Consider the following 12,333-nt stretch of genomic DNA (forward strand, 5'->3'; position numbering starts at 1 on the left):
GGCCCTGGTCACCAGACCTTTCTACTGCTCACTATTTTCCCCACCTTGCATATCTTCTTGAAGATTAATACTGTATTTATTGTATTTTTCCTTTTGCTGTTATTTGTTTTAACATACTATATCAATTTTAAAAATAGCAGAATTCAGCAGCTATAGAACTGACTAAATCAGATTTCAACTCCTGATAGAACTGGGTAATCCAGATAAGATCCCAGCTCCTTTTATACCCACCCCGAGTGTTAAAGCTGCATTACTGCAGTTCTAAGCTCTGCTCACGACCTGAGTTCGATCCCCGGTGAAAGCTGGGTTTTCAGATAGCCAACTTGAGGTTGACTCAGCCTTCCATCTTTCCGAGGTCAGCAAAATGAGTACCCAGCTTGCTGGGGGGAAAGTGTAGATGACTGGGGAAGGCAATGGCAAACCACCCTGTAAAAAGTCTGTGTGAAAACGTTGTGAAAGCAATGTCACCCCAGAGTCGGAAACGATCGGTGCTTGCATAGGGGACCTTTCCTTCCTTTCCCTCCTTGCTTCAGTTCAAAGTCACCTTTATATTCTTCTTCCCTGCGTTTCTTTCTCTTCACATTTCACAGACTTGGGTTCTTGTTTCTTAGTCCATTGTTTACTATATATTCTGCCTTCAGCCACATTCTCTCTAGGCCTTCTGCTCCTACCTCCCAGAATCTTTTTACTGTCAGCCTGACCTGTATCTAGGATCTGAATGCTGTTTTAATCTTAACTTTCTCTTTCGCCACAGAAGCTCCACAGCACACAGTCTCATAAACTTTACTTCCAAAGCAACTGTTCACAAACATTCTATGTCATCATAGTAGATCCGTCTATCAGTCAAGAGCTTCACTGCACAAATGTAATAAAGGAGGCATTCTGTTGAAAAGTCATGTTATTCAGTAAGCACCTCACATTTGACTTATATCTTATGATTTCACTAAAACAATCTATAAGATTAGCTGCCTTGGTGGCCTAATGAGAGCACAAAGGCAAAGTATACATTTTGTAAAATAAAATAAAAAGGAATGCCACTAGAAGCTGATCCAAAATGCAAACCAGAAAAGTGATCATGTTTGTTTTTCCTACCAATTTCATCTCTTCAACCAGAAACTTTATTTCCTATTTGCTTCTTTAAAGACACTATTCTTCACACCCACTGCAGGCTACAGGGTGAACTGTCTGAAAAATTCCATAAGCTATTTACAGCTTTGGATCACCATTAGACTCATTTCCACAAACAGCACCTCAGTTGAAAGAATGCACTGCTAGCCATCCAAGGGTGGGGCTGTGACTCAGTATTAGAACATTTGCTTTGCATGGAGTTACAGTCTCCATCATCTCCAATTAAAACAATGCAAGCTCAGGTGATGGGAAAGACCTCAGCTTAAGACTCTGGAGATCCACTGCCAGTCTAAGTAGATAACACTGATTTTGAGAAACCAATGTTATGACTCAGTACAAGGTAGCTTCATGTGTACACTCCAGGATGTTGTGATCTCAGATTAAATTGATTTTTTAGGAACAGAACTTACTACTTGAAGTGTTTTCCTCTCCAAGTGCTATCTGGAGACTGTCCATATTTAAAATATCTAAAATAATATTTAATTATCCATCTGAAGTTTTGTTTGCAGTGGTAAAGCTCCAAATATGGAGAGGGACAGTGGCTCAATGATAGAGCATCTGCTTGGTAAGCAGACGGTCCCAGGTTCAACCCCTGGCATCTCCAGTTATAAAGGGTCCAGGCAAATAGGCGTGAAAAACCTCACCCTGAGACCCTGGAGAGCTGCTGCCAGTCTTATTAGACAATACTGACTTTGATGGACCAAGGGTCTGATTCAGTATAAGGCAGCTTCATAAGCTCATATGCTCATAAACTCCAATATAGATTGGCTGAGATGACATGAATGGCACAGAATATCTTTCATGGACATTCCAACAGTACAGGGAACGATTTTGAGAATGCATCTAGTATGAGGGAAGGAAAAAGAGCTAGCTCTGACAAAAACCAGAGGAAGTGTTAAACCAGTATCTTGGCAGTACTACTTCAGACTACTAGTAGAGACTTGCAGTTAGCTCATTCATACATACTAAAGGTCCTTTACACACAGAAGACCTGTAGGTCAATTCAAAAGACTTTATCCTAACATTCAAACTGAAGGAAGCAGGAAGCTTGAGGAAAAGGGTGGAAGAGATGGGGAACTTAAGCAAGATGAGGCTTAGACAGAAAGGTTTGTAAAGGTCAATGTGCTTTTAAAAAGGGCTAAAAGCTGAAGCACAGAAGAGAGATAGGAGTGACAGAGAGATGAGTCAAAAGACAAGGGTTTCTTTTAAATATGCCAAAGCACACAGGATACAATGTAATATAGTCAAAATAATACAAGTGTCACATTTGTTCCTACTTACTCTGCATCCAGCCTTTTTGGACTAGCAATAGCCTTTGCACTGCTGCTCAGTTCATTGAGGACTATTAAAGGGTAGATAATATTCTTCTCCACAAAAAGAAGCCATATATGAAGTTTCTCAAACCACATCACATGTGCAGCATCTAAAATAAATTCACAGAATACAATATGGAAACAAGCAGATCAGAAGTCTGCATTGGGCATCATCCAGAACAAACAATCAAAAGTAAATAAAAGCTCAGCTATCTCTACCCTATAAATAGAGATCCTGCAACACCACAATCACTGTACTAGAAAATCAGCTTTTCATCAGTATAAAGTTCTAACTTTTCTGTAAGGAAGCTTTTATAGAAGGAAATGAGTAAGTGTAACTTCAACTTTATGCAATGTTAGTGATTATAATGAGCAATATTTAATAAGGATAAAATTTATGGAAAACTGCCACAGATCAAGTTTTTAAAAGATTGATACTACTTACTGCGGACTTCAAATTGATAGTATTCCTTTGTTTTCAGTAATGGGTGAGAAAAACAGTGCCAAGGGAGCTGTTTCCGGAGTTGAGGCAGTACATAATGGGTTATAAAGCCTACTGAGCCAACCAATGCATACAGAACGTATCTCAAGATGGGCTAAAAAAAGTTGCAGGGAAAAGGATCAGTTGCAACACCAACAAGTAGTGATTCCCCTTCAGAACTGCTTTTCTCAGTTATACGTACAAAATGGCAATGCTGGATGTAAACGTACATCTATACCAGCTATTTTTTCCCCTTGGAATATGTTCCAGGTATGGCTGCTGTATCTATTTGAATTATCAGCAAAGAATATTTTGATCAAAGGTTACCCTTATTACCTGGATAGGATCTTTTAAAGAAAATGTTTAACTATTTTTTAGCATAAATGTATATAAATGCACAGGTGGCAGGTGGCTTCTTTATAGACACCTTTTTTCACAAAGGAAGAAATGTGTCTTCTGAGATAGTGGTTGTACATGAATACATAATCTAAAAATGCTTTTTCCTCATAACTGTCTTATTTACATGCAAATCTATGCAGAAATATACAATTAATACAATACAATGCCTGATCCACTGGCTCTCTTAGTCCCAGAATATATCAGAAGGACAATGAAGCACTACCCCCATAATTTGGCTTCCAGAGAGTATACTGTACTAATATTTGACTGCTTAAATCCTCTTTTAAACACTTTTTTTTTGTTAAGTCAAATACAAGAGCAGGGGGCAAATGAGACCAGACAGCAAAATTCTAGTGTGCTGACTGGTTAACACCTTAACTTTCCTTGCATTGAGATTTTCCTGTTTGAAGTGAGATTATGCCAACTATGGCTTATCTCTAGAAAACTTCCTTGGGACAGAACAAGGATAAACATGGAGAAATTAAATATTTTTGGGCTTAATATTCCTTTCTTACTTCCGTATTGTTCCTAAAGGCATTTATGGGGGTTGGCCAGTTCACTAAATAAAGAGAGGTTTAAGAAAGTGATTATCCTGTGCAGCTGAGAAATCCTGTATAGCAGTGACACTGCCATTATACAGCTATTAAAACAATAATATTGCCTAAGCAACATATACAGAAAAACTTGGTACAGGTATTTTAGAAAATCTGAAACAAGTATTACCTGCAGTACTGTGAATACTGTGCTGACATGGATTGCAAAATAAAGTACACCAATAACTACACATACAACAAGATCAGACTGCAAGCGCTCACTCTGGAAAAAAAGGACAAATATTTAATGCAATAAGCTAATGAAGATAGTGCAACAAAATGTTTAACAACTGTCAGTCTCGTTTGTGGTCTATATGCATTGATCATCATTGCACACAAGCTCAGGTTTCAGAAACTTATTTCCAGAAGCATGGAAGATGATCTGGTAATAAGCATTACAGTTAAATGCTTTCCTTTTCTAATTAATTTCCATGATCACAACATTCTACAGTCTGGGCACATGGTGGCCTACTAGACTGTACAGAGGTGATCTGTTTCTGGAAATTCTAGTAGTTATTGGAATTTACTACCATGGACAGCATTTTGCAAAGCCCTCAAAGCATTTGAATGGAATAGAACAAAGCTTTTCCTCTGAAAATTTCAGCTCAAAAATATATTAAGCATTTAGTTCATGGATATTTACCACATTTACATGAAATCTGGTCAATGTACATAGCTAATCTGAGGCATTTTCCAACTTACCACTGAATTTCTAAGTTTTTCAGGTAATGGGTCTTTAACTTCAGAAAGTGGATCTTCTGGGTTTTTGTCTTCTGAAGTAGGAAAAAGTTTTGATTGCACTAAAGAGCTAAAAATAAAAGATTTCTCCGTAAAGACTATGCATTGATCTGACACCAAATACAGGGGATAATACATTATGTAGACATAGTTATGTTATTTATTCTTTATTCCCCTTAAGGAAGAACACTCACCATGCCACGCTAAACAGTTGTAGCATTCAAACAGAAGTGTTATTGCAAAGAAAGGTATGACTTGCTACAGTGGACATGGAATCAAATACAGGAATAGATAGCCTCTATTCCCACAACAACAGGAATTCATCCACTCCTCTGAATCCGCAGATTTCTGCCTGGCATGATGTAATTTTCATCATTACATGCTGTGGGATGATACCTGATAAATGGTTATCTATATTCACCCATAGTTTACTACATTGTTCTTCAAATCAATTCCACCATAACTCACTACCAAAATATTCTTGTGATGAGCCTTCAAGAAAGGCATATGATCTGTAGTCTCCTCCTCTCCATGGACAAATGAACAGAAGCAGGGATTTTTTTTGTAGCAGGAACTTGCATGTTAGGCCACACACCCCTGCTGTAGTCAATCCTCCACGAGCTTACAGGGCTCTTAGTACACGGACTACTGTAAGCTCCAGGATGACTGGCTACATCAGTGGCATGTGGCCTAATAGGCAAAAGAGTTCCTGCTACAAAAAAAGCCCTGAACAGAAATGTTCACAACTGTGGGCCAGTCTAGATGTGACAGCAGCCTCGCGGCTGCCACAAAATGCTGTTGCCATTTTAAAGTCTGCTGCTGCACAATAGGCTAAGTTGCTCTTGTCCCCCCATTGTATCAAATGCCAAAACAGCTACCCCCAAAGCTGTTCTATTACTTGAAAAGGTGGGAGACAAGAACGCTATGCTGCAGGCCTGACCAGGCTCTTGCAGCATTTTAAAACGACACAATCATGTCTAGTTTGGCCCTGTAGCACCTATCACCAGGATCACTGAGTTCCAAACAAAGAACCTCCTCTTTCAGTGATCTGGTCCTTACAGTGAGACTCTCAGACAGGCCAAGCAGATAGTAGCAGTCCATATAGAAGTGATTGCTTAAAGGCCCCATTCTGTATATTATGGGTGTGTTTCAAATGATATTTTCCAGGAAGAAATTTTAATTTGACAGGTAGCTCTGAAACAGCTTTCCTGCTAGTTTCTTCATCACGTTAATAACAGACATGTTCCATGTAATGCATGAATAGATAGTACTCACAAAAGCATAGAAGGATCACTGCTTTGTCTGCTGAGATGATAGGATATTGCCACTAACAAACCACAGAATACTGAAAAGAGTACAGGAATATGTTGACCATCCCAGGAATCCTATGGACAGAGAAATATAGTATCATTATTGCTAAGTCTTATTTCGTAGAAGGAAAAAAAAGATTTTAAAAATCACGGTATATAATCTAGTGAATTTGAAAGGCTACACTGATTTACAGTGCAATCCCATGCAGTCACTCTAGGCAAATCCCATTTCAGTAAGCAGATTGGAGGCAATCTGCATAGGATTGCACTGCTAGAAACATTTTTAATTACTCAAGGGAAACAAAGGCAAATTATCTGATTTGCTTCATATGCATGCATCAAAGAGGTGTGTGTTTGTTATAAACATTACTCTAACTCATAAGCAAAATCAGAAACAGGGCAGAAGTTGTAAATGCAGCAGGAGCAGGAAACTTTCTAAAAGTGTACCAGACTTTAAATAAGCATATCAATCAGTTGTAATGTTACAAAGTTAGACAACAGAACATGATATTGATTTAGCAAATTCTCTAAGTCATATCAAGTGTAGAAAATAAAATATCTAGCCTACAATTTTAATATGCAAAAAGTATAGCACCAATGGTATTGCTCACCTTTAGGGCACCGTAACACAATCCATACAACAATGCTACTGCCACAATACTACAGATAAAACTGTAAAGTGCTGCAAGCAGGCTTGTGGTGGCTAGAACAATAAAGACAGACAGACAGATCACCAAAAAATCAGCTGACAGTAATATAAGCCATGGGTTTTATAAAAATGCAAAGGGTATCTTCCAGAGAGTTTCTAAAAACTTTATTTATGACCTGCCTTCCTTCCAGTAGGGTTCCAAAGCAGCTTCCATTGTTCCCCTTTCTTCTATTTTATCCTACCAACAACCCTGTGAGGCAGATCCAAGCAGGCAGCCGTATTGGTCTGAAGCAGTAGAACAAAGTAGGAGTCAAGTGGCACGTTTAAGACCTACAAAGCTTTTTTTCAGAATGTAAGCTTTCGTGTGCTCTAAACACACTTCATCAAATGAGGAACAGAAATTCTCACATTTTGACATGTCACTGTTTTGATTTCTCACGTTCATGCTACCCAGATCAAAGGTTTAAGAACAACATAAGAACATAAGAGAAGCCATGTTAGATCAGGCCAATGGCCCATGCAGTCCAACACTCTGTGTCAAACAGTGACAAAAAATTTATATATATACACACACTGTGGCTAAATAGCCACTGATGGACCTCTGCTCTATGTTTTTATCTAAACCCCTCTTGAAGGTGGCTATACTTGTGGCCGCCACCACCTCCTGTGGCAGTGAATTCCACATGTTAATCACCCTTTGGGTGAAGAAGTACTTCCTTTTATCCGTTTTAACCTGTCTGCTCAGCAATTTCATCGAATGTCCATGAGTTCTTATATTGTGAGAAAGGGAGAAAAGTACTTCTTTCTCTACTTTCTCCATCCCTTGCATTGTCTTGTAAACCTCTATCATGTCACCCCGCAGTTGACGTTTCTCCAAGCCAAAGAGTCCCAAGCGTTTTAACCTTAGTTCATAGAGAAAGTGTTCCAGCCCTTTAATCATTCTAGTCGCCCTTTTCTGCACTTTTCCCAATGCTATAATATCCTTTTTGAGGTGCGGCGTGTCATGGGTGCTGGGGACCCTGCAGAGGAAGTTGAGTCTGACGAGGAAACTGTGCCCCTGCCACCTGCACCAGTGCCCCTGCCTCCTGCTGGAGAAGATCCCAGCCCCCCTGCCTCGCCCTCTCGGGTGGCTCGTGTGCGTGACCGCCTCCGGCAGGACCTCAGGGATCGGAGGAGGGCGGCACGCTCACAAGCAAGACGCTCCCTGAGCCCTGAGTTCTGAGAGGATTCTGGCCCTCCTAAGAGCAAGGATGCTTGAGTTATGACAGGATCCTGGCTGCCTCCCTGAGCCAGCAATTAGCCCAAACGGGCAACAGCCAGCAGAGGGCTATATAGCTGTGGGCTTTGGGAGGAGGCTTTGTGGAAGCAACTAGTCATCTCCCTGACATCCTAGCATCCACTCCGGCTTGACTTTGGTTCCTGACTCCCTGACTTTGGCTTTTGACTTCTGGACTCCCTGACCTCGGCTTCTGGACCTCGGACCTGCGATACTTGTACACTGATTTGGATTTGGCGCCTCAGACCCTCCTGCTTACTGGCTACAGACCTCGGACTGCCTCTGGACTTTGCCTGACCCGGCCCCAGCCGTGACACGGCGACCAGAACTGCACACATTACTCCAAATGAGACCGCACCATCGATTTATACAGGGGCATTATGATACTGGCTGATTTGTTTTCAATTCCCTTCCTAATAATTCCCAGCATGGTGTTGGCCTTTTTTATTGCAAATGCACACTGTCTTGACATTTTCAGTGAGTTATCTACCACGACCAAGATCTCTCTCTTGGTCAGTCTCTGCCAGTTCACACCCCATCAACTTGTATTTGTACCTGGGATTCTTGGCCCCAATGTGCATTACTTTGCACTTGGCCACACTGAACCGCATCTGCCACATTGACGCCCACTCACCCAGCCTCAACAGATCCCTTTGGAGTTCCTCACAATCCTCTCTGGTTCTCACCACCCTGAACAATTTAGTGTCATCCGCAAACTTGGCCACTTCACTGCTCACTCCCAACTCTAAATCATTTATGAACAAGTTAAAGAGCATGGGACCCAGTGCTGAGCCCTGCGGCACCCCACGGCTTACCGTCCTCCACTGCGAAGACTGCCCATTTATACTCACTCTCTGCTTCCTGTTACTCAGCCAGTTTTTGATCCACAAGAAGACCTGTCCTTTTACTCCATGACTCTCGAGCTTTCTAAGGAGCCTTTGATGAGGAACTTTATCAAAAGCTTTCTGGAAGTCAAGGTAAACAACATCTATCGGGACTCCTTTGTCCACATGTTTGTTCACCACCTCAAAGAAATGTAACAGGTTAGTGAGGCAAGATCTTCCCTTACAGAACCCATGCTGAGTCTTCCTCAATAACCCGTGTCCATCAATGTGCCTACTCATTCTGTCCTTGATAATGCTTTCTACCAACATTCCAGGTATTGAAGTCAGACTGACTGTCCTGTAACTTCCCGGATCTCCTCTGGAACCCTTTTTAAAGATGGGGGTGACATTTGCTACCTTCCAGTCCTCAGGAACGGAGGCAGATTTCAATGAAAGATTACAGATTTTTGTTAGAAGATCCACAAGTTCAACTTTGAGTTCTTTCAGAACTCTCGGATGTATGCCATCCGGACCTGGTGGCTTATTAGTTTTTAATTCGTCCATCAGTTGTAGGACCTCCTCTTTTCTTACCTCAATCTGACTCAGGTCTTTCAACACCCCTTCCAAAATTAGTGGTTCTGGGGCGGGCAAAAAGTTCTCACCTTCCACAGTGAAAACGGAGGCAAAAAATTCATTCAGCTTCTCAGCCATTTCCCTATCCTCCTTCAGTAATCCTTTTACCCCATGGTCATCCAAGGGCCCCACTGCCTCCCTGGCTGGTTTCCTACTTCTAATATATTTGAAGAAATTTTTATTGTTGGTCTTTATGTTTTTTGCAATATGCTCCTCATAGTCCCTTTTTGCCTGCGTGATCACATTCTTGCATTTGATTTGCCACAGCCTGTGTTCCCTTTTACTAATCTCACTTGGACTGGTTTTCCACTGCTTAAAGGAGTCCTTCTTACCTTTTACAGCTTCCATTACTTTGTTTGTTAACCATGCAGGCCTTTTCTTATGCCTGGCCTGTTTGTGCCTTTCCTAAATTGTGGTATGTATTTTATCTGAGCTTCTAGGATTATAGTTTTAAATAGTCTCCAAGCTTCCCCAAGGGTTTTGACCGTATTTACCTTTCCTTTCAGTTTCCTCCTCACATGCCTCCTCATCTCAGTGAATTTACCCCTTTTAAAGTTAAAAGTGGTTGTGGCGGTCTTTTTGGGCAACTCCCGATTTATACAAACGGTGAAATCAATAACATTATGGTCACTGCTCCCAAGTGGCACAATCACTTTTACATCTCTCACCAAGTCTTGGGCATTACTTAGGACCAAATCCAGGATCGCCCCACCCCTGGTAGGTTCTGAGGCCATCTGCTCCATAGCACAGTCATTGAGAGCATCAAAAAACTCAATCTCTTTCTCTCAACCAGAACACATATTTACCCAATCAATCTGCGAGTAGTTAAAATCACCTATTACGACACTGTTTTTACATTTAGCCGCTATCTTTAAGCCTTCCATCATATTATAATCGTCCTCTCTCTTTTGATTTGGTGGGCGATAACAAACTCCCATAGTTAAATTTCCTTTTGGGCCCTCTATTTCAACCCAAAGCATTTCTAAAAGAGAATCTAATTCTTTGACCTCAGTCTTACTGGACCATATATCCTCTCTGACATACAGAGCCACCCCACCTCCAACCCTTCCCTCCCTATCCTTCCGATATAACATATCCAGGAATCACCGTGTCCCACTGATTCTCCTCATTCCACCAAGTTTCTGAAATTCCCACAATGTCTATGTTTTCTCCCAACACGAAACATTCCAATTCACCAATTTTACTTCGAACACTTCTAGCATTTGCATACAAACATTGATAATTTCCCAGGCAAGCTAGGCCCGCAACCTTCCTCCTGCCGCCTCGAGACTCTGGCAGACAGTCCATACTGTTTGTCACCATCACAGTGGACAACTCTGATCCGTTACCCGGTAGAAAAATAGCAGCCAACCCTTCATCTCTTTGAGATGAGTCCTCCCGAACCAGAGACATTTCATCCCCTGTCGGCTTTCCCCCAAGATTTAGTTTAAAAACTGCTCTGCCACCTTTTTGATTTTAAGCGCCAGCAGCCTGGTTCCATCCAGAGACAAGTGGAGACCATCTCTTTTGTACAGCTCCCGCTTGTTCCAGAAAGCATCCCAGTGCCTAACAAACTTAAACCCTTCCTCCTTACACCATCGTCTCATCCACACATTGAGACTTCTAATTTGTGCCTGTCTCTCCTGCCCTGCACGTGGAACAGGTAGCACTTCCGAGAAGGCTACCTTGGAGGTCCTGGCCTTAAGTCTCCCGCCTAGCAGCCTAAATTTTTCCTCCATGACCTCACGACTGCATTTCCCCACATCGTTGGTGCCAACATGCACCATGACCACAGGCTCCTCCCCAGCACTGTCTATCAGCCTATCTACTACATGCGTAATGTCTGCTACCTTCGCACCAGGCAGGCAAGTCACCATACGGTCAGTACGTGGTTTCGCCACCCAGCTGTCTACTTGCCTAAGGATCGAATCACCAACTACTAACCACCCCCCTCTCCCCCTGCCCAGGGATGGTTCCTTGGCGTGAAAGGATTCCCGCTCACCAACCGAAGAAGAGGTCCCTTCTGAGGGCGCATTCCCCTTATCCTCAGCACGGTGCCCTGTTCCCTCTCGACCCTCATGCTCTCTAGCAGCAATGTGGCTGCTACGTTCAGAGTGAGGCTCATCTACTACGCCCCCGAGAGTCTTCCCCAAGTGCCTAACTGTCCGTCTCTGCTTCTCCAGAGCAGTCACCTCGGCCTCAAGGGTACGAACTCGTTCCCTGAGGACAAGGAGCTCCTTGCATCGAGCACACACCCAAGACTTCTGTCCTTTGGGTAGTTAGTCGTACATGTGACACTCAGTGCAAAACACTGGAAAGCCCCCAACCCCCTGCTGGCATTCTATCTTCATGATATATATATATATATAAATATACAGTCCTCTTTAAATGCTGTTTGTTTAAGTGGCTCCCCTTCTGGAGGGTCAACTTACCTTATTGGAAGACCAAGGAAATCAGGGATCTGGGTTCCTGGTCCTTAGAGAGCCCGTAGGCGAAGAGCCACAGGCCAAGAGCCCTTTAGCTCTCGCCCTTTGGCTCGCGCCAAAGGCTCGTGCCTTTGGCAAGGCGCAGCTTAAAATGCAAAGAGGGTGGAGCAGAGGCACTCCTAAGCAATCAGCAGCAATCACTCTCAATCTCTTTCACCTTTAGCCCACTCAACCAAACAAAGAGCAAACAAAGAGCAAACAAAGAGCAGTTCCCCAGCTATCACAACTCAGAATTTTAGGCAGCCCCACAAACCTCAGAATGAAGTCTTTCAAAACTCAGAAATTCTCAGCAACTTCTCCAGCTGTCTCAGCTATCAGAGCTGCTCTGCTCTGTTCTGCTCCTCTCAGACCTCTGTGAGATGTTTGCTCAATTTGTTAATTTTACTATTCTGTCATTGGATCTTAAATATGTACCATTTTGCATTCTAAACCACTGCCTACCAGCTATATGTGGCTCTGCTCACTGTACTTGATTCCTCATCTGATGAAGTGTGCTTAGAGCA

The 12,333-nt window shown here is 42.3% G+C and overlaps 1 protein-coding gene across 3 annotated transcripts in view; it reads right to left on the reverse strand.

The window, feature by feature from the left end:
- The window catches only part of PCNX1 (pecanex 1), a 181,838-nt gene that overhangs the window by 37,748 nt on the left and 131,757 nt on the right, over positions 1-12,333 (reverse strand). For all 3 annotated transcript variants that reach the window (XM_060263208.1, XM_060263210.1, XM_060263209.1), the window contains 6 exons: positions 6,574-6,665; positions 5,928-6,037; positions 4,617-4,722; positions 4,045-4,137; positions 2,887-3,037; positions 2,410-2,551 (listed from right to left, as the gene is read on the reverse strand). In XM_060263208.1, coding sequence (XP_060119191.1) covers positions 2,410-2,551; positions 2,887-3,037; positions 4,045-4,137; positions 4,617-4,722; positions 5,928-6,037; positions 6,574-6,665 — 694 coding nt within the window. The remainder of the gene's footprint in view (positions 1-2,409; positions 2,552-2,886; positions 3,038-4,044; positions 4,138-4,616; positions 4,723-5,927; positions 6,038-6,573; positions 6,666-12,333) is intronic.

The sequence above is a fragment of the Heteronotia binoei genome, chromosome 21, assembly GCF_032191835.1.
Source record: "Heteronotia binoei isolate CCM8104 ecotype False Entrance Well chromosome 21, APGP_CSIRO_Hbin_v1, whole genome shotgun sequence".
In the NCBI taxonomy this organism is placed as follows: domain Eukaryota; kingdom Metazoa; phylum Chordata; class Lepidosauria; order Squamata; family Gekkonidae; genus Heteronotia; species Heteronotia binoei.